This window comes from Ctenopharyngodon idella, chromosome 7 (genome assembly GCF_019924925.1).
Source record: "Ctenopharyngodon idella isolate HZGC_01 chromosome 7, HZGC01, whole genome shotgun sequence".
Lineage (NCBI taxonomy): Eukaryota > Metazoa > Chordata > Actinopteri > Cypriniformes > Xenocyprididae > Ctenopharyngodon > Ctenopharyngodon idella.
This window is the reverse complement of record NC_067226.1, coordinates 48,808,370-48,831,460: the sequence shown is the minus strand read 5'-3', so window position 1 is coordinate 48,831,460 and position 23,091 is coordinate 48,808,370. Positions and strand designations below refer to the sequence as shown.

Below are 23,091 nucleotides of genomic sequence, written 5' to 3'. Positions count from 1 at the left end.
CCTCGTATGCAGCGAGATGCAACCGCACCCGAGGATCCAATCCTTGCCGGTAGGTGGTAATAAGAGCTTGTTCATTCCAACCACTGGAGGCAGCTAGCATTCTAAATTGCAAAGCATATTCATTGACGGACATAGCACCTTGTTTGAGGTTGTATAATTTCTCACCGATTGATGAATCTGAGGCCGGCTTGCTGAAGACTTCCCGGAAGTGGGCAACGAAGCTGGAATAGGATTGCATGACTGGACTGTTCTGGGACCAGATGGAGTCCGCCTACTGAAGTGCTTTGCCCTGCAGGTGAGAAATAATGAACGCTACCTTTGTGGTTTCGGTGGGGTAGAGGTGCGGTTGCATCTCCAGGACCAGTGCACACTGCAGGAGGAAACCGCTGCAGTCCTCCGCCGAGCCAGAGTAGGGCGCTGGTTTGGCCATGGGACTGGCGTGAACAGGAGGTAAAGGAGTGGAGACGGTGTTTGCGGAAGTGATCGCTGGAGCGGGTGACGGTGAACTGGAGGTGAGTGCTCGGCGCAGGGCGTCCACGAGCTCTTGGAAGGGATCCGGGTGACTCATGCTGGTATCTAGCTGTTACGGTCCGGTCTTCTGTTACAACACAGAAGGGTCGGAGACAGGAGATCACAGACAAGGATGTTTATTGATACCAGCAGAGTTAAACAGCAGTGCAGGTGAGTGTGTGACAACGTGAAGATGAATAACTGAAGTGCAGATGAGTAATACTGTCCCTTTGTGGTTGCAGACGTGGCGATCTTGAATGGCGTTGGAATAGATGAACGTAGAACAAGGAGAACACTCACACACGGACTGGGAATCACACGAGGAGAACTGGAGACGCTGGGTTTACTTTCTTTTTATACGCCAACTGTGAAAATATATACATTCATATTTGATGAATAGAAAGTTAAATGAACAGCATTTATTTGCTTTTTTTTCTTCTTTTTTTCCCTATATATATATATATATATATATATATATATATATATATAACAAATGTACAATGAATTGGATGAGTTTATATGTCCGATGGAAACTTTGTTGAGTAATTATCATTGTACCTCGTACCTCATTGTAACGACTGCAGTGTTGTCTTAAATAACGGGAGGTGAGGATCTAAATGCAAACAGTTTATTCCAATTGAAAACAGTCACATTGCTATAAACTTGGTTCCAGACATGACGAAGTAATCCACAGCTCAGTAAGACATAAACTCCAGGTCAGACAAGGCATGATCAGAATGGAAGAACAACACAACAAACATTACATTGAGAAACTCAGACAATAACTTGCCAAACACAGACTAAAACCGGGACCTATTTATACAGAGAAGGCTAACGAGGTAACAAGGGGCAGGGGAAAATCACCAAGACAACTAACAAGGGTAACCATAGAAACTAACAAGGGAGTGAGGGCAAGCACAAGGTAAAGACAGACATTACAAGACAAGAATACACTTCAAAATAAGAGTCCTGAACTCAGACACACACGTACTGAGTTCCTTACACTCATACACTAGCATTTGTTCATTTTATGTTTTCTTATTTCAGTGGTTAATGTCTGCAGTGTTTCTTCCCTGTCTCAATGTAATACATTTTGGTATTTCTCAGGTATGTGATTTTCATGTATATTTTTATTTTGTTAACATGGAATTGTTACAAGATTATATGAAGTTCAGCAGGAAATGGCTGACACTGCTGCAGTGGTTAATGTCTGCAGTGTTTCTTCCCTGTCTCTATGTAATACATTTTGGTATTTCTCAGAGTCTTGTGTGCGTCGTCTTTTCGGGGTTCGTGATGGTTGCGGGGATATAAGGCCACATCTGGAACAACAAACGTTACACTGGTGCCATGACTCTTTGGATCGCCCTGATCAGCTTGATCGGCCGTGGTTGCTGCTCCTCAGCCGTGTTTGAACCCCGTTCGGATCTTCGATGTTATGGACAAAGACTGTAAACGCATACACAATACATGATCACAGCCGAGCGACTCTCAATCACCTAACACAGTTTGAATACAGACTTTTGAACACACTTACACTGATACTGCTTTTTGAACTGCTTGTATATATTTTCTATATTTTCTAACTGGAGTGTTGTTTCAGTGTGTCATTTTCACAGTTTAAGTATATAATATATACTCGTTTTCTTTATTACTTGTAAGTAACAGTGACTGAGATATGACTGATAAAATTTATTGTGATACTGATATGGAAAGGACATTCATGGAAGCCACTGGTTTTCCCAGAGGGAGGGGTGGTTGGCTCATTGGAGCTTCTGGGAATGATGTTTTCAGTGAAGGTGGCAGAAGGGGGGTGGGTCAGTCAAAGTCTCACAATGACCACAGTGGGGGTCGTGGTTTAAATTTAACAACAAATAATTCCCCTGTTGTGCGTGCCACAGTTGAATTCCCTTGTACTTTGACACCAAATGCTGAGAGGGATGCTCTTAGCCATCTCACAGATATGGTGGGCCAGTTAGGTGCACAGATTGGAGAATCAATTGTCTCCAGGCTGCTTTCAGCAAGCTTAGTAAATGCAAGTAATGACCGCCAGAGCGATTCGCTAGACCACCACACTCGATCACAGATGAGACCAGAACAGTCTATGCCAATGATGGTGCCACGCGTGTCAGTACATGTGGGGTCAGAACATGACATATTCCGTGGCGACAGATCTGACAAGTACTGTATTAAAGAGTGGGTTGATAGAACCAAAGCTTGTATAAGAAAGCAGAAATGTCCCATCTCAGAGCAAGCTGAGGAAATTATGAGCAGACTTGCTGGAAAAGCAAAAGATGTCGTTAAAATCAGTCTGCGTAGTGATTGTACGCTTGATGTAAAGCAGAATCCTGAGCTGATTTATAATATTCTGCTACACTATTTCAGTGAGACCTCATCATGCTTACCTCTTGCCGATTTCTATGCTACTCTTCCCAGAGCCAGAGAGAATCCAGTAGATTATTGGATTCGGATCAACAAGGCTGCTGATCTGGCGAGCGATGGCCTTCATAGACAAGGAAAGCAGCTGGCTGACTTGAGTGAAGAGGTGACAAGGATGTTCATCAAGCATTGTCCTGACCCAGGTTTGGCTACTGTATTCAGATGTAAACCTATCCATGAATGGAGAGCTAAAGACATACAGAGCAGAACTGATGACTATCAAAGAGAATACATGGGTCGTGCTGGTGTGCATGTGAAGAGCCACACTTCAGCAGTGCTTAATAAAGAATGTACTGAGCATGATCACCTTGTCAGCTTTCCGCAGTCTGCTGTTCAGGATACATCAAGTTTTCCATTAGTGCTAAGTACATGTAAGCAGCCAGAACTCTCAGCAGAGCCCAGTACTGTTCAATGTCGGTCATGTCCTGCTCCAAACATGCCTGCAGTCCAAACAATGACACAGAATACACAGCAGCCTGAAAGTCAAGTGCTCTCACGTATGATGGAGATGTTAGAGCAGCTGATGGATAGAGTTCAGTCACGTGATGTTCCCACTCACAGAGTCAGCACTATGCCAGAAATACGTGTCGTGTGTGTCATGATAACAAGCACAGCACTGTGACACACTGCACAACTGATAAGCTGTGTTTTGAATGCTTCTTACTTGGACATGCAAAACGTGATTGTCCAAAACTTTCCTCTGTCCGGGACAATATGGAGGGAAACTAGTGGACCCGTGTTTGGAGGGAGGCAGTACGGGTCATTCTTGCAACTCCCAAGTTGTTACGGAGTTCGAAGATGAATGCTATTTGAATGAGAAAAGTGTTAATGAACTAAATAGTGTGTATCAGAACACACATGTTGTTGGGGGACACGATAGCCTCTTTTATACACCTGTGAAAATCGGAGCAAAAGTGACATTAGGAGCCATGATGGATAGCGGATCAATGGCATGCACCATAAATGACACAGCTGAGATGAGACTGAGAAAAGCGGGAATAGTCGATGGAAACCGTGAGCTGAGCACTGATGTAGTCCTTGTGGGCTGTGGTGGATTGCGTGTCAAGCCTAAATCTGTTTACTATCTGACCATGGAAGTTTATGGCTTGAAAATTATTGTACCTACTCTAGTGGTTTCTGGCCAACACGACGAACTCATAATTGGAACTAATATCATCAAACATATCCTGCGACATATCAAGCAGTGTGAGGGTTTCTGGAGAGCTGTGTCTGGCCCTACATCAAAGGATCCTGAATGTGAGAGCTTTCTGTCCATGCTCGATGGAATAAATCACTGGAGAGGTAAAGACATGCCTGAGAAACTTGGAACAGTGAGATGCAATTCGGCTGTCTGTCTTGAGCCTGGTTCTGAATATTTGGTGTGGGGGAGACTATCGAAATCAACTGTTGCATCACCAGGCAGTGCTGTCATGACAGAGCCCACCACTTATCATTCGATTCCCAGGGGTGTCATGGTAGCCAGACTTGTCATGTCATTGTGGAGCGACGGATGGGTCCCTTTGAAGGTGATTAACACGTCAGGGAGACCTGTGCTGTTAAGACGTAATGCAAAACTGGCTGATCTATATCCTTGTATCGCACTTGAGGACGTTGATAGTGTGGATGCAGTCGAACCCCCCCTTTTAAGTTGTCCCATAGGTCTGTCTGACTGCGGGGCCCAGTCAATATCTGCAAGTGAAAGGTTGAAATCCATGGGACTGTCTGACCTCGATGTAGAGTCATGTGATGTTTCTGATCAGTGCAAGCAGCAATTAGTCAGTTTGATCTTGACATATGAGGACTTCTTTTCAAGAAATCACCTTGACTGTGGAGAAGCTAAGGGCTTTGTACATAGAATCCACCTTTCGTACCCCAGGCCATTCCGACTTCCTTTCAGGCGCGTAGCCCCCAGCCAGTACCACAAGCTGCGCCAGGTCCTGACAGAAATGGAGGAAAAAGAGATAATTTGTCATTCTACGAGTGAGTACGCATCTCCACTTGTTTTAGTGTGGATGAAGAATGGGGATCTTCGGGTTTGTACTGACTTCCATTGGTTAAATAGAAGACCTTTAAAAGATGCCCACCCTCTTCCACATCAGGCAGATTGCCTGGCAGCGCTTGGTGGTAATGCTCTGTTCAGTACGATGGACCTCACGTCGGGTTTTTACAACATGCCGCTGCATGAGGACGATCGTAAATTCACTGCCTTTACCACTCCAATGGGCCTGTTTGAGTACAATAGGCTACCTCAAGGCCTTTGCAATAGTCCCGGTAGCTTTATGCAGATGATGAACAGTATTTTTTGGGCGATCAAAACTTTCTCAGCATTTTGTGTTATATAGATGATCTATTTGTCTTTGGCCCGAATGAGCAAGTTGCACTTGATCGTTTGGAGATGGTGTTCGGAAGGCTACGGGCCCATGGTCTGAAACTTGCTCCAAAAAAATGTCACCTCCTGAGAGCATCAGTAAAGTTTCTGGGGCATGTCATAAACAAGGACGGAGTGTCTACGGACCCTGATAAGGTGGAGTGTATTTCCAAGTTGAACAGTTCTGACCTGATGGAAGTGGACGGGAAGACACCATCTCAGAAGAGAATCAGATCATTTTTGGGGATGATGAACTATTATCAACATTTTATTCCGAATTATGCTGTTAAAGCACAACCTCTCTTCAAACTTCTTCAAGGCCAGAAAGTCAGGGGACGGAAGAATAAGACTCGAAATATGTTGTGCCAAAACAGGAAGTTGAAACCTGAGGATTGGTCTCAAGCGCAGCATGATGCAGTTGAGCAGCTGAAAATGTCTCTGGTTGGGAGTGTTGTTTTAGCTCACCCGGATTTCTCACGTCACTTCATATTGGTGACTGATGCTTCCCTGGATGGTATTGGAGCTGTGTTGTCACAAGTCCAGGAAGGGGAGACTAGAGCGAGACCAGTTGCTTTTGCAAGCAAGTCCCTTTCACGTTCACAGTGGAACTATCCAGCGCACCGCTTGGAATTTTTGGCCCTGAAATGGTCCATTTGTGAAAAGTTTGGCCACTGGCTAAAGGGACACAATTTCACTGTTTTAACTGACAACAATCCGCTTGCTCACATACTCACAAAGCCTAAGCTGGACTGCTGTGAACAGCGCTGGGTGGCCAAATTGGCCAGCTTCCAATTTGATATAAAGTATGTACCTGGCCCTCAGAATGTCATTGCTAACTCCCTCAGCAGAGTTCCTTTTGTCAAGAGTGGGGTAACACAAAGACTGCTTCAAGTGCCTTATGATTCCATGTTGACCGACATGAGAGGGATATCAACTAACTCTGTGCAGGATGCTTTCAGATGGTCCTGTGGTAAAAATCAGGAAGAAAGTGTTATCCAACAACGACAGTCATGCACAGTCAATAATGATTTTAATATGGATCATCTTACTGTTGCAAGCTCGGATGTCACTGCTGTCTTGACTTCTCATATGGAGTGGGAATTTGGTGCTGACACACGGGCTATGGCAGTCGTGGATCACCTACCTCAGTTGGTTCCTGCGGGCCAGGATACATTGCAGGCATTTTCTGTGGAGGACCTGCGTGACATGCAGATGAATGACAGAGTGTTATCAAGAGTTATGTCTTACATTGAGAGTCGCCAGAGACCCACAAGGCGGGAAAGAGCAGGAGAGGCAGCTGCAGTGCTTTGTTACCTCAAACATTGGGAGAAATTGATTGTGAGGAGTGGTGTTCTCTACAGGGTGTCTCATAACCAGTCATCAAGGATGAAATGCTTCCAGTATGTTGTCCCAGACTCGTTGGTGGATGTAATTCTGAGAAGTGTTCATGATGACACTGGCCATCAAGGTCAATTCAGGAGTGTTAGTTTGGCGAAGCAGCGTTTCTTCTGGCTAAACATGGAGCATAGAGTACGTGATATGTGCGCCACTGTCAACGCTGCGTCATAAGTAAAAGTCCTGACCCTTCAGGCAGAGCTCCTCTGGAGAATATACAATCTACAAGACCACTAGAGCTGGTCTGTATTGATTTTTGGTCGGCAGAAGATGCTAAGAATAAATCCATCGATGTCTTAGTTGTGACCGACCATTTTACAAGGCTAGCTCAGGCTTTTGTTTGCCGAGACCAATCCGCCAAGCAAGTTGCCAGGGTCCTGTGGGACAAATATTTTTGTATCTATGGCCTACCGGAACGTATCCACAGTGACCAAGGTGCAAGTTTTGAGAGTCAGCTCATAGGTGAACTTATCAGATTTTCAGGGGTGAAGAAATCACACACCACCCCTTACCACCCGATGGGCAACGGTAGTGTGGAACGTTTTAACAGGACGCTGGGCAGCATGATCCGTGCTCTATCTCCGGATGTCAAGAGGGAGACGTTTGCAGATGTTGACGTTCCTGTACAATTGCACGACACACGAGTCTACAGGCTATGCATCCTTTTATTTGATGTTTGGGAGGGTACCATGCCTTCCAGTTGACATTCTCTTCCGTTCAGTCTTGAATGATCAGAATGTGATCAGCTATGACAAGTTTGTTGACACACTTGTTAAAGATCTAAAAGAGGCCATGGTGATTGCACAACAGCATGCCACCAAAGAACAGAAGAGACATGCAGCTCTGTATAACCGTTGAGTGAAGGGGCTCAGCATCGACGTGGGAGACCAAGTGTTGTTGGCGAATAAGGCCGAGAGAGGAAAAAGAAAAACTGCTGACTGGTGGGAGTCCACTGTCTACACTGTAGTGGACCACAAGCCTCAAACTCACACTTACAGAATTCAAAACCCTGCCACAGGTCAAGAGAAGGTGGTTAATCGCAATCTCCTGTTGCTGGTCAACTTCCTGCCTGTGCCTGAAGAAATATCTGTGGATTGTGCGGTTTCCCTTGTGAGTGAACCCCATAGTAACATGCCTTCAAGTTCATCAAGCCAGAAAGACTGCTCAGTGATAAGTGAAGCCTCACCTACACACATGGATGATGACATTACCTGTGAGTCAGTTCCTCTGACCAGTCATGTGGATGACGATACTGACAGAACATTGAGTTGGGTTACTCACTTACCTGATGTGAGTCAAGAACCTACTTCAACTGTAGTCTCAGGTGATGTTATAGTTAATCTGACACCACAAGCTGCTCCAGCAACTTCTTTTGAAAGTACATCTGTGAAGTCAGATGAAGTAAAAGCTGATGTGAATGTCACTGAAGATGAAAGCCATTCAAATTCAGGAAGCATAGAATCTGCAAGCACTGTTACACCTGCTCAAGCACACTCACAGTCTTCCGGTGTGACTCTGACCACACATACGCCAGTTAACCCTAGTTCCACCAGACAGATCAGATCACGCTTTGGCTGTGTCATCAAGCCAGTTGGCAGATTAATTCAAACAATGTCAGGCCAGGCTATAATTCAAGATGCAAAGCGTAATGTTGAGGCTGTTTGTAAGTCTATGTTTCGAGCCTTTGTTAATTAGGAAAGCAAGTCTATTTTTATGGAACATTTGAGAAACCCTTTTCTTCTTTCTTTCCTAGTTTGTCTGGATTGGTTTAAAGTTCTTGGTTCAGGTTCAAATAATATACCTGAGGATGAAGGGTACCTTAGTTGACTGTTAAGGGGGCCTCTCTATTTACTTAATTATGTATTTTGTTTTCTTCTCTTTTATTGGTGTATTCTGATAATACGAGATTGTTGAAGAATATTGTAGAATGTATGTGGACATTCTGCTGTCATTCGTTGATATGGGAGCGTAGCGCTACTCTCTAATCAATTCATCCTTATGGGATAATTTTCATATTGACTGTCCTTTTATGGGAGGTTCTTCTTGGATGTGAAATGCTCATTATGTGACTTTGTTTTTGTACCTTCGATGATGCCTAAGTTTCATGTAATTCTGTGGGGGTGAATGTAACAGTTTAAAAGAAGATTAATTCTAATGATACTCATGGTGTTGAATGACATGAAATTAGAGGATAAATTTAATCAAATGGTGTTTTGGTGCCCCCTAGTGGTTAATGCATTGCAGACATCCATTATTTTGTTCTTTTGCGCTTACCTTAGTTCAGCAGAAAATGGCTGACACTGCTGCGGGTAAGCGTGTTTCTCTTCTCTCCTGTTTATTGTGTTAAAAAAAATGTGATAAAAGTGTGTTTAAATGAGTTTTTCCAAATGTAAATGTTTGTAGTGATTATATCAACAAATGTACAATGAGTTGGATGAGTTTATATGTCCGATGGAAACTTTGTTGAGTAATTATCATTGTACCTCGTACCTCATACACTAGCATTTGTTCATTTTATGTTTTTCTTATTTCAGTGGTTAATGTCTGCAGTGTTTCTTCCCTGTCTCTATGTAATACATTTTGATATTTCTCAGAGTCTTGTGTGCGTCGTCTTTTCGGGGTTCGTGATGGTTGCGGGGATATAAGGCCACATCTGGAACAACAAACGTTACACATAGACTATCTTGTCTCTTTGAATTCAAATCTAGATTTATTAACATTGGCCTCTATGTGAACACACTTGCTCAAAAAATGTGCAGGAGACAAATTAGGTTTTAAAAAGTGTTAGGATTAAAAGTGTGCGGGACTATCGCTACCCTACCTCAATAATCATAGGGTTAAATGTGAAAGATAAAAAAAGACACACCAAGTAACATTGAATAATCATAATGAACTTCACAGAAGAGAAATTATACATACTTTCATACATGCAACCTTTTCCAGAAAATTACCATTCAGAGATGATGTGTAAATAGGACATTATAAAAAATAAATTTTTGCCAGGATGAAAAGTTGTAATATTACTGATCAAATAATCGTTTATAGTGTAAAACTCTTCAGTTCACAAAGCTTATGCTACGTCCTACGCCTTCCCTATTCAATTTCTGGAAAAAAACTTAACTGACGCGACGCCAGTTTACACTTTCTTCGTAACTTGAATACAGAGGGCGGTCTGGCAGAAGCTAGATATTGGACTTAATAACTTGTTAAATATGGATATTTTTTTACACAAACACATCACTTCACTTCAGAAGGCCTTTATTAATCCCCCAGAGTCATGTGGAGTACGTTTATGACGGATGGATGTGGATGGAGACATTCGTACTCATGAACCCTGTTCACTCCCATTATAAAGCTCGGATGCGTCAGGATATTTAACAGTATTTCTCCAGCTGTGTTCATCAGAAAAAAGATAGTCGTATACACCTAGAATGGCTTGAGGGTGAGTAAAGCTTGCGGTAATTTTCATTTCAAAGTGAACTAATCCTTTAAGAGCAAGCAAGAAAGCAAATTGTATTTATATACAACCCGTTGTTATATAGCACTTTTCTAAACAAATTAATACAATTCAAAGTGCTTTACAGACAAGAAGGAACCAATAAATACAGCAATTAATAAAATTATAAAGAACAAAATAAAAAAATAAAAAAAGACCCATTAAAATACATCAGTTTATAAAGGTTAAAATATGAAATATAAGATACAGCATTAAAAATGAAGCAAAACACATGAAGTATAAAAATGTTTTAAAACTGGTTTCTGGTTAGACAATGAACTAATGAAGTGCAGTAAAAAAATAAGTAAATAAATAAATAAATAGAAAATTAATTAAAAAAATTACAAAAAATAATGAAAGGCAACTGAAGAATAAGGGGCCCGGGCTGCAAGTCCCGAACAATCAAACCAGAGTCCTAATATAACAGCAGAACAAATGTAGACAAGAAACTTATTCAACTATAGAACTACCCTAACACTGAGAAGGCTAAACAAGACCTGAAAAACAAGACTAAATATCCTCAAATCAAACAAACAAGGAACAGGGAAGTTTCAGTAACAGAAACAGAATCAAAACACAGGAGGAAGTGGTTTAATCTGAAAAATGTATAGAGCCAGATAATACCCTCTTGTTGAGCAATACACTGTATAACCAGAAACCAGTTTTTCTTCCAGTAAAAATGCTTTAAGAAAACATTTCCTAAAAAAAATAGTACTATAAATATGACCAAAGAACGCAGTTGGCTTCAGACTTCAACTGCAGACATTACCAGACAACGAATACACTCAAGGACCCCAGGTGAGACACCACTTTAAAATGATACGGACAGGTAATGTTATGACAGCGTGAATAACCACCTTCAGATTATGAGGGGTTTAGATCTGAACAGTATTGCATGAAGAATCAAAATGCATTAGGAACAAAAATATGTCTCCAAACTAATCAGATGCATATGTCATTTCACCACAGGCAATGGTTAGATATTATTTATTGGATTGTATTCAGTAAAGGAAGGATTTATGCCTTTATTTGTTTTTGAATTTTTTAAACACTGAATTAGATTGCATTTTAAGGAATTTTAAAACAATGTGAGAACTAATGAAATCAGTAACACGTAAAAAGAATTTCAGAATGATAAAGTAGTCATTATTAAACTTCATATGTATAAATCCCCATTGATCATTGTTATTTACTGCAGTCATGGCATCAGAGCCGATTGAAGTGGCAGCTGTAGGAAGACCTCTGTATGCTGGTATGCTGTATGACTGCCGCAAAGATGCCTTCATTCCAGGTGCTGTACAGTACCTACTAAAATGATTTTTATTCCTTTTTCACCCAAACATGAATCAACAAAACAGTACATGTGTGGTCATTTTGAGACAAAAAATGTAACACAAAAATATTGACATGTTTGCTTCAACAATACATTGCGTCCTCATACGTAACTGTTAAAGCCATTTCTCATTTCAGGTGTTACTCTGTGGGATAAGAAGTCACTGAGTGAAGATTTGGACAGTCGTCCACAGCCCATGACGGATTTGAAGTTCAGTAGCTCCGACTCTCTCTCTAGTAAGTCCAGTCTCCTGGATGTAAGCGCTTCCCTGAAGGCCAGCTTCTTGGGAGGACTAGTGGAGGTGGGAGGATCTGCCAAATACCTGCGTGACACCAAATCCTCAAACCAACAGTCCAGAGTTACAATGTATTACAATGAAACCACCAGATTCGACCAGCTCACCATGTCCCAGCTGGGCTCAGCTCAGATCACCCATCCTGAGGTGTTTGACCAGAAAACTGCGACTCATGTGGTCACGGCTGTACTGTACGGAGCTCAGGCCTTCATGGTGTTTGATCGGACATTTTCAGAAGAAGAAAACAAGCAGAAGATTGAGGGAGAACTGAATATCATGGTCAAGAAGATCCCTGGATTTTATATTGAGGGAAAAGGAGCTATAGATATGACAGATGGTGAAAAGGAAATGGCTGAGAGCATCTCCTGCACATTTCATGGTGACTTCCGCCTTGATCAGAACCCCAGCACTTTCATGGAGGCCCTGGAGGTGTACAAGAAGCTCCCCACTATCCTGAAGGAGAATCCACAGAATGCAGTTCCGATAAAAGTCTGGCTCTATCCTCTTTCTCTACTGGATACAAAAGCAGCTCAGTTGGAGAGAGAAATCACCACGCGTCTGGTTTCCAACACTGAAGATATAATAGAGGGGCTGTTAGAGGCAGAGAGGACATGCAACGATCTCTCAAATAAAACACTGGTTAATGTTTTCAAAGACATCAAAGAGAGGCTCAGTTCATTTCAGGACTGTCTTAACATTTACAAAATGGTGTTCATGAAAGCAGTGGCCAAGGTCTTGCCTGCTATACGAGGAGGAGAGATGGAGGAAAAGTCACTGGAAGACATCCTGAAGATCCACTACAGCTCCCCTTTTAAAGCTGACATGCTTAACCAGTGGTTAGATCATGCAAAGTTTGAACTTGACCTCTTGAGTTCTCAAACCAAGAAGCTGGAGGGAATCACAACTGAAGACTCAAACCATCTCAACATCCTCCTCTCTGATCCTGATATTGATGTTTTGGTGTGCTTGACCTTCACATCTCTGAAGTATGAAGACCAGTATCTTTCAACCCTAAAGGAGTTTCTGAAATCTGACGAGTTTAAAAAGCTAGATGTGGGAATGAATCTGTGTTCTCGCACGTTAGCATCAGAAGAGTGGTTTTACAATCCTAATGTCATCTTAAAGATGAGAGAGAACTTATCTCTTTTCAGAAGTTTTTCAGAGGCTAACAAAGATGAAAAGAGATACCGATTCATTTTATCTGCAATTTCCGATCCATCCAGTCCAGGCTCCTCCATCTATCTGTATGAAAAGGGGAAGCTGACAGACACACAGTTCCAGCCCGTGTCGAAGCCTCCCCCTCCAGAAGTGAAGGATGTGAAGGAGCACAGTGTGTCCCTGAAACTGCAGAAGTCTCCGACTGGAGAAACTGTGCAGTACAGAGTGGAGTACCAGCAGGTGAAAGCAGATTTTGGTGCTGAGGAACAGTGGCTTGTCAAAAACACACCTGATGAAGACTTTACTCTGACTGGATTGGAGTTTGAAAAGCAGTACTTGATCCGTTACAGGATAGTGGGTAAAGTGGGAGTGAGTGAAGCCAGTGACACTATCAGTGCCATAGGTAAGTGTCATATGCACTTACCTAACAGGTGTAGCTATTAATAAATGTGTAACATGTTGAAAAGTGTTTCTAATTTGACCGTATATATGAACGTATTTTATCCTTTGTTCATGTTGTTACAAATAGTCCAAAGTTACAAATGTCTATCTATCTATCTATCTATCTATCTATCACATGACATTTATTGATCAATCAGTGTCTCTTTGAAAACGAATAATAAGGAGGTTAAGGTTTAATCCAGTCATATGAAGCATTATGATTACTTTGTATGATGTCTACAGAAGCCAAATCAAATATGGCAACATGTCAATAGTGGCTGTGTCAGGATTTGGGCTCTGTAAACAACCAAAACGTTTTTCTCTTCATCACCTTTATTTATATAGCGCTTTTTACAATGCAGATTGAGCTTTACAGTGATAAAAGGAAATAATTTTGGCTCTAGAAGAAAATGGTGTCATTGTCCAGCTTAACTGCACATTTAATGTTGTTATTTCGAGGAAACAAAATAGCCTATTCACAATATAATATGAATGAAAAAACTAAAACTAAAAAATAACAATTGACTATTAGTGTAGTGATAGTAACGCTAACAATTAATTGCTTTCTGCAGGTTTTCATGAGATAATGTTTACATAAATATTACTCAATTGAGCTGTTTATTTCATATTACTTAAAATTCAACTCTCTAAAATTTAGTTACAACGACTTGAGTGATTGTCAACAATTGTCTTATTATTTCATGCATGTATTTATACAGTTATGCAAGTAAACATTTGGGAAAAAAAAAAAAAAACTACTTTATCAGCAGTTGTCTTCAGAGTGTTGTTTACTACATTTACTGCAAAGGTATTTAGGTTTTTACCCCTAAGAATGAAAAATAGCTTCACTTGAAGTAAACTGTGTGAAATCACATGGCAATAGTAAAGGAGGAAAAGTAAAACAGGGTAAACCGGTTGAACCTGGTGAACTGAAGTTGAGAAGAGATCGACTCATCAAACACTGGGTCACTTCTAACAGCACTAACATGAGTACTGAAGCACATATTCACTGTTAAAATCACATTTAAATACTGTTGATTCTACTGATACCAAGAGTTGAACGAATATCTGATAACAATGTTAATTTAAGAAATATGTTTTTGTGCTATCAGTATTTAAAATCAAACATCAATGATGCATTTTTATGATTTTAATAATTAGATCTCAAACATGCCTTCCATGTATTCACAGAAATTCTCATAATAAACAGTAGAATTATGACAGGCTAATCAAATAATTGTGCATGAGGCATTTATTGATCAATCAGTGTCTTTTTGAGAAAGAATAATAAGTCCATTCGATCGCAGTTCCCCTTATAATTGCCATGTTATTTCTCACAGTTTACAGATTTAAGGGTTGATTTAACAGATTTAAGACGCTTACATTCCCTTAAATCAAATCTGTGATCAGTTCATGTTTACAGAAGCCAAATCAAATGGCATAGTGGTTGTGTCAGGATCTGGGCTCTGTAAACAGCAAAACATTTCTCTAAATATCTTCTGTGTTGGAGGATTTCTGTAAAGAAGAGCTCAAACAAAAATCTCTGAGATTCATCTGCTCTCAGAAATGATCCTCCATCATCTCATATCATGTAGATCATCATATTAGAAATGTGTTAGCAATAATTTGCAGAGATGATTTTCTCTTGACATGATAATCACACTCTTCATGTCTCTTGATTTCCACAGACACTGTTCCCAGGACCAGGAACGACTTCCTACTATGTAAGTCACTGAGAATCAAGCAGAAACTTTGACACAAAACACACTCATGAAATATAGTGATAGGCTTTGCCTTTTCTATCAAGCTCATCAAAGCTTCTCTTTCTGCAGCACTTTATTAAAAGCACATCTGTTTTGATCTCTATCACAGAGACGCACAAACCAGAGTATTATAACAGAGACCAGTTCTGATCACACCTGCCACAACACGCGCGGAGCATGTGAACAAATGCATGTTGAATTAAGAAAAATCATGGTGCCAAGTCTGAATTATCAATGGTCCATGCAGTTAGTATTTTCACCTCATAATGGCGGCCGCGCTACCGAAGCGCCATCTAGTGGCTGTTACCCAAAAAGTATCAGAGTGTCGCCTCTTGGGTTCTATACTCTTTGGAGAAAGAACCATACAGGTGCTGGTCATATAATTAGAATATCATCAAAAAGTTCATTTTTTTTATTATAAATTATTTTTAAAAATGAAACTTTCATATATTCTAGATTCCCTACATGTAAAGTAAAACATTTCAAAAGTTTTTTTTTTAAATTTTGATGATTAGAGCGTACAGCTCATGAAAGTCCAAAATCCAGTATTTCAAAATATTAGAATATTTCCTAAGATCAATCAAAAAATGGATTTGCAAAACAGAAAAGTTCAAGTTCTTTAAAATATGTTCTTTTGTGCACTCAATACTTGATCGGCAGGACATATTACAGCAAATGACTTGCTCCTAGCACAAATTACTGCATCACTGAAGTGTGGCATGGAAGTGATCAGCCTGTGGCACTGCTGAGGCACTATTGAGCCTTCAGATCATCTGTATATTGTTGGATCGACTGTTTCTCATCTTTCTCTTGAAAATATCCCATAGATTCAGGTCAGGCATATTGGCTGGCCAATAAAACACAGTAATATCATGGTCAGCAAACCACTTGGAAGTGGTTTTTGCACTGTGGGCAGGTGCTAAAGTCCTGCTGGAAAAGGAAATCAGCATCTCCATAAAGCTTGTCAGCAGATGGAAGCATAAAGTGCTCCAAAATCTCCTGGAAGATGGCTGCATTGACTTTGCACTTGATAAAACACAATGGACCAACACCAGCAGACGTCACGCCCCCCCCAAATCATTATTGACTTCAGAAACTTCACACTAGACTTCAAGCAGCTTGGATTCTGTGCCTCTCCAGTCTTCCTTCAGACTCTGGGACCATGATTTCAACATGAAATGCAAAATTTACTTTTATCTGAAAAGAGGACTTTCGACCACTGTTCACTGTCCAGTTCTTTTTCTCCTTAGCACAGGTAAGATGCTTCTGACGTTGTCTCTGGTTCAGAAGTGGCTTGGTAGTCCTTTTCCTGAAGATGTCTGAGTGTGGTGACTCTTGATGCGCTGACTCCGGCTTCATTCTACTCATTGTGAAGCTCTCCCAAGTGTTTGAATCGGCTTTACTTGACAGTATTCTCAAGCTTGCGGTCATCCCTGTTGCTTGTGCACCTTTGCCTACCCAATTTCTTCCTTCCAGTCAACTTTGCATTTAATATGCTTTGATACATCACTCTGTAAACAGCCACCCCATTCAGTAATGACCTTCTGTGACTTACTCTCTTTGTGGAGGGTGTCAATGATTGTCTCCTGGACCATTGCCAAGTCAGCAGTCTTCCCCATTAGTGTGGTTTCAAAGAACAAAAGATACCCGGATTTTATACTGTAGGGATGGTCATTTAATCAAACTCAAATGTAAATATTCTAATATTTTGAGATACTGGATTTTGGACTTTCATGAGCTGTACACTCTAATCAACAAATTTAAAAAAAAAACTTTTGAAATGTTTTACTTTACATGTAGGGAATCTAGAATATATGAAAGTTTCATTTTTTAAAATAATTTACAATAAAAAAATGAACTTTTTCATGATATTCTAATTATATGACCAGCACCTGTATATATATATTCGGATAGTTTGTTTTCTTGTTTTTGTCTTCTAAACGGAAAAACAAATAAACCAGTCGTTTTTAAACAAGTTAAACGAGTCGGGGGGTTTTTTTTCATATTTTTATTTTTGTTTTAATCACACTTTGTTCTAATCCGCCAAATGGAAAAACAATAAAACCAATATATTCGAATGAATCCAATGAATATTAGATCTATACATGGGCGGGAATAAAACGCCCCTTTCCGCTGATTGGTCAACCAAAGATCAAGTCGCCTCATCAGTTCTTAGCTCCAGAACTCAGCTCTGAAGATAGAAAGATTTTGTAATAGATCCAGACCAGAGCAAAGCATGCTGGGAACTGAAAATCCACTGCCAGTTTCAGTTCATTCAACACAAATGAAGTAAACTTCAGTTTGACATGTTTAAGTGGATTTTATCAATTAAATCAGGACAGAATGTCAGTAATTGTGTGGTTTTAACTCATTTTAATGAAGTTCATTTAACAAGCAGCAGAAATCATGTTTACAGTGTAGATTAAAAGATGGACAGATTGATGATTCCTGATTGTGATGTGTTTTATCTCCATCAGATTCCCATCGGCTCACTCTGGATCTGAACACTGTGCATAAATGGCTCCGTCTGTCTGAGGGGAACACAGTGATTACTGGTATTAACACAGAGCTTCAGCCGTATCCTGATCATCCAGACAGATTTGATAGTGTGACTCAGGTGTTGTGTAGAGAGAGTGTGTGTGATCGACGCTGTTACTGGGAGATTGAGTGGAGTGGAGAATGTGTGTGTATATCAGTGTCATATAAGAGCATCAGCAGGAAGGGACCGGGTATTGAGTGTGGGTTTGGAGCTAATGATCAGTCCTGGAGTTTGTTCTGCTCTACATCCAGATACTCATTCAGACACAATAACATAGAGACTGATCTCCCTGTAAAGCCCATCATTAGTAGAGTAGGAGTGTTTGTGGATCACAGTGCAGGAACTCTGTCCTTCTACAGCGTCTCTGGAGACACAATGATCCTCATCCACACAGTCCAGACCACATTCACTCAACCACTCTATCCTGGGTTTGGTGTTTCTAATGGATCATCAGTGAAACTGTGTTGAAGAATCAGAACAGATTCTAGAGAGATTCTACCCATAATGCTTTGAGCTCATGATAAATCAGTGACTGTCACACACTGGCTTGACTAGATGATCCAAGATAATAGGTTTGATGCAGAAATACAATGAACACTTATATTTAATAAACACCAGCAGGAAATGTTAAACAAGAAAACAAACATAAGATGACTGAGGGTTTAAATACACCAGATAATAAGAGACTTATGGCAGGGGAACGGGGAGATGTTTAAGGTTAGAGATAAGAAACTATTAAGAAACAATACTGAGTATATATGAAACATGTCAAAACTCCGGGAAACAACAAGCATATTGCTGAGAAAAAACATTTAAACAAATAAAAAGTATAAAACTTTTTTTTTCTTCAGTATACATCAGATTTTCATGCTCCACTTTTAAGTTACATGTCCACAACATACAGATCCCAACATAAACACTGATACATCATTTGTTATTGAAGTATCAACAACATTCAGAAACATAAAAGCACAGGCATGACTGACATGACGAGCGCTTACTTTATATGATCACTAAAAAGATGACCTTTTATTTCATTTTATTGTTCCTTAAAAAATCCAACATTTTTATAGCCCATTTAAAGTGTTTATTACAAACAAATTATTAAATGATAAAAAAAAATGAATAAATGTAACTGAACAAACATTTGAGTTGCATTTACTGTCCTGTGAAAACAGCAGCTTCCCCAGAAACACTGACTGATGGTGAGAAGTTGTCATGGTTACAAACACAGTTACTATGGAAATGGAAAAACAGGAAGCAGGAACTAAACCACAGGAACTGAAAAACAGACACAACAAGACAAAGGAAATTCATAATAAGAGTCCATGAAGATAGACATACGGGTGATCATGACAGTGACAGTGAGATATTATATTATTATGATACAGAGTCTCTTCATTACATTAACACTGTATCAGTTAATACTGTGTGTGTGTGTGTGTGTGTGTGTGTGATAAATCCTCATATAGATCAGTGTGTGATCATGATGAGTGACGGTGTGTATATGAGCTTTTCTCAAACTCTGTTTGTGTTGATGGAATCAGTTTTTATTATAATGTCACTCAGTCATTTATAATGTATGTAGAATTGAGATTTGTTAAGCATATTTTAATCCAGGTGTATTTTAGGGGTTCAAGCACTGAAGCTGCTGCATCATTATTGTGTTTGCATTGTTTTATCAATTATTGTTTTTTCTGTTTTAAACATGTTTGGGTGTCAGAAACTGTACGTCATAGAGGAAATAAATAAAAAACGGTCTAAACTGTTGGTCCAATGTACTCAAACTCATGACAAACGTCATAAAACCCCTGATCCATCAAAGCAGTGTGAAGATATTAAACAGTCGGGCGTCACACATTTGTATGTATTGATCTGTTTCTGCTGATCAAACCTAATGAATCCAGCGCTACAGCTGAAAAACACTCGCAGATCTGCAGATCAATAAAGTTAAATATTTATATTCATCTTCTCTGGGTCAAATGATAACATATTCTCAATTCAACAAACAGCCGTCAGCAGCTGATGTAGTTTCACCAGATAAATAAGGTCAAATCAGAATGTCTGTCTGTTGAAAATTAACATATTTGTATATAGTGTCAAAACGAGGCTGTGTATCAAATCGTGTGAGATTCAGCTCAATGGTGGCGCTAATAAGCAACATTACATTTTTGTTATTACTAATTATTATACTTATTACTACTTATTATACTTATTAAAACTTTTTCGTTTTTACATTTTTTTCAAACAAAACAAAAAACAAGAATTGGGCTTGATTTTTCATTTTTCGTTCAGGGGTAGAAAATGAATAAACATTCATTCATACAAAGTGTGTATATATATATATTTGGGACGTTCTAAAAAAAATATCTTATTCTTAAATCTAAACATTGAGACATATAGAGGACGTTAAACTATGAAAAACACATATCATGCCATCTCAGCATGTTTTTATGACTGAATAAAATACATTTTTATACGCATTTCACCCCTAAAATGTCAGGCCCCGTCACAGACAAATTTGTATATGTTAGAATCGTTTCCTAATGAATTTCTTTGATACAAATAGCATTTTCTTATTGGTCAAACGTCCCTGATTGTATCTAACATGGTTTTGTAATTTCTATAAGAAATATAAGCAACTTTTCGGTCAACTGTAGTACACAAAATCACAGAATACCCACCAGGCACTCATATATTTTTAAAAGAACTACCTTTACATAGGAGATTTTTACAAAAACATAGTAGTGGATATATACCCCCACCGTCATCTACACAGTTAAAGAGATTAATTCATCAATATTTCCTCAAATACTACATTTGTATATCATAATTTCCTGTGTGACAGGACTGACTTTATGGATTTTGTTTGACTGATATAGTCCAAACATCTTTTTAATTAAACTAATTTCATTTTATGTCAATATAAAAACATATTTCATTTAACAGTTCATTTAAAAATTCATTAAAATTCCATTTAACAATAACATGGCCAGATACAATAACAATAAACAACTCGAATGGCACAAACACAGACAGGAGTGAAATCACAGTTGTAATGGTACGACTAAAGCCTCTTGTAGCTCTTTCACTTTGTCCTGGAGCTTCTCTTTCTTGGAACGCTTTCGCCTCTCTCTCTCTCTCTCTCTCTCTCTCTCTCTCTCTCTCTCTCTCTCTCTCTCTTTCTCTCTCTCTCTCTCTCTTACCTGCAACATACATCACACATACTGTCACACAACCATTTAACAGTCATTCAAAGGTTATACTCTATTCAGTTACTGTGTAGTTCTATGGAAATATAACTTCATAATATATAAAGTACATTTTACTATGATACAGCAAATGTAATCAATAGACATTTAACTGAATAGCACAATGTAAAGTAACTGTGGTACCACATCATATTACGGCTCAGTAATAACAGGGTAATACTATGGTAATAACAACATTATTACTTATAAATTACATGAAAATAATGGAAATTGCATGTCATTTCCTAGGTAATAATGTAGATATTACCATGGTATCACCCTGTTATTACCAAGCTGTAATATGAAGTGAAATATCATTAATATACAAAGTGCAATCTCAAAAGCAGTGCTATATAGGCCTAGGTAAAAGAAGGACAAAAACCTTTAAATTTACAGTGTAATGTCTATTTATTCAAATCATGTTTTGCTATGGCATGCATTAAATACATATTATATGCAATAAAGGTAATAGAAAAGAACAATGCCATTCATTTGTAAGGTCGTGTCACAGGGGTGTGACGGGACTGATGTGACGGGGCCTGACCCTTTAGCTCGTCCTCCTCAAAAAAAACAACAAAAAAACATACAAAAACTAGCTTAAAATCATACAATTCAATGACAGAACTCACCCTTGATCAGTGTCGGCTTCACCTCAGTCAAATGATGTCACTTCCTCTGAGTCATACCCTTAAAGGCCTATTGCACACATTTTATGTAGAGTTTTATGTAAACGTGACAGGACTGACCGAAAACATGGGGACAGTTGTAAAATAGTATTTATTTGTAGAATTTATGCATAATTTAATGTTTTTAATCAATTGATGTGAATGATAACAACTTAAACTTTTATTGACGAGTTTTTTTTTTCTAAATAACAGTTTTTAGCGTAACAAAACTATGAAAGCTGTAGCTCCAATTTGGCTGAGGACAAGGACAAAAACAGGATTTGTAATTTTCAAGTGTTTTTAATAAAGAAAAAAAAAAAATATCTGAGAGCCTAATGAATGACATATTCATTTACAGAACAACTCACAGAAATCAACCATCAGTCAGTTTTAGACATTTTTTGGATGAAATACTTTTCATTCACTGTAACAATTCAAGGACAGATAATGTACGTTTCTGGTAGAATGTCCCATATATATATATATATATAATATATCATTCTTCCCTCCAAAATTCTCTCAGTGTGTCTATATGGAGTTTTCAAACAACACAATCCTGCAGAATCCGATTAAAACGAAAATAAAGAGCAGGAAATGAAACAAAGGAAACTGGGGGGGAGGGGTGTCGCTCAAACGGTTGGCGGTAGGCGGGGCTATCATTTAACAACCTTTGATTGGCTCTCATTCAGCGCGTGATGCTTTGAGTTGTCCAATGAAATACGAGTTTATAGGTGTGGCCTATGAAAACAGGCAATCAGATTATTCCCGTCTCTCTTTGAAAATTAGCATAAGGTAGTGAATAAAAGTTTCTGTTTCGCTCTTGAGTTCACATTGATTCGTCAGTTTTGCGATCATTCAGCATCATGCCTGAACCAGCCAAGTCCGCGCCTAAGAAGGGCTCCAAGAAGGCCGTCACGAAGACCGCCGGTAAGGGAGGAAAGAAGCGCAGAAAGTCCAGGAAGGAGAGCTACGCCATCTACGTGTACAAAGTGCTGAAGCAGGTTCATCCTGACACCGGCATCTCCTCCAAGGCGATGGGCATCATGAACTCTTTCGTCAACGACATCTTCGAGCGTATCGCCGGTGAGGCGTCTCGTCTCGCTCACTACAACAAGCGCTCCACCATCACGTCGAGAGAGATCCAGACCGCCGTGCGTCTGCTGCTGCCCGGTGAGCTGGCCAAACACGCCGTGTCTGAGGGCACCAAGGCCGTCACCAAGTACACCAGCTCCAAGTAGAGTCCCCGAGACTCTCAGACCCAAAGGCTCTTTTAAGAGCCACCCATCTACTCCGATAAAAGAGATTGATGTTTTAAGTTAATTAAGTGGTGAGAAGTTGCCACTTATGCTTTACTGTAACTGTTTTGCATACTGAGAATTTTATTTTAATCAGCCAAGATGTGACTAGTAGACTAATCCCATTCTCAGTTTCAATCACGTGC

At 39.6% G+C, this 23,091-nt stretch overlaps 2 protein-coding genes and 1 long non-coding RNA gene across 3 annotated transcripts in view; all 3 read left to right on the top strand.

The window, feature by feature from the left end:
• The window catches only part of LOC127515798 (uncharacterized), a 41,919-nt gene that overhangs the window by 18,140 nt on the left and 688 nt on the right, over positions 1 to 23,091 (top strand). The window lies entirely within an intron of this gene.
• Positions 11,382 to 19,577, top strand: LOC127515757 (stonustoxin subunit alpha-like). The gene is made up of 4 exons (XM_051899811.1): positions 11,382 to 11,496; positions 11,676 to 13,394; positions 15,121 to 15,156; positions 17,673 to 19,577. The coding sequence occupies exons 1-4, from the start codon at positions 11,406 to 11,408 to the stop codon at positions 18,200 to 18,202; spliced, it is 2,376 nt and encodes a 791-aa protein (XP_051755771.1). The 5' UTR covers positions 11,382 to 11,405; the 3' UTR covers positions 18,203 to 19,577.
• LOC127515782 (histone H2B-like) lies at positions 22,473 to 22,921 on the top strand. Its single transcript, XM_051899837.1, has one exon. The coding sequence runs from the start codon at positions 22,514 to 22,516 to the stop codon at positions 22,886 to 22,888; it is 375 nt and encodes a 124-aa protein (XP_051755797.1). The 5' UTR covers positions 22,473 to 22,513; the 3' UTR covers positions 22,889 to 22,921.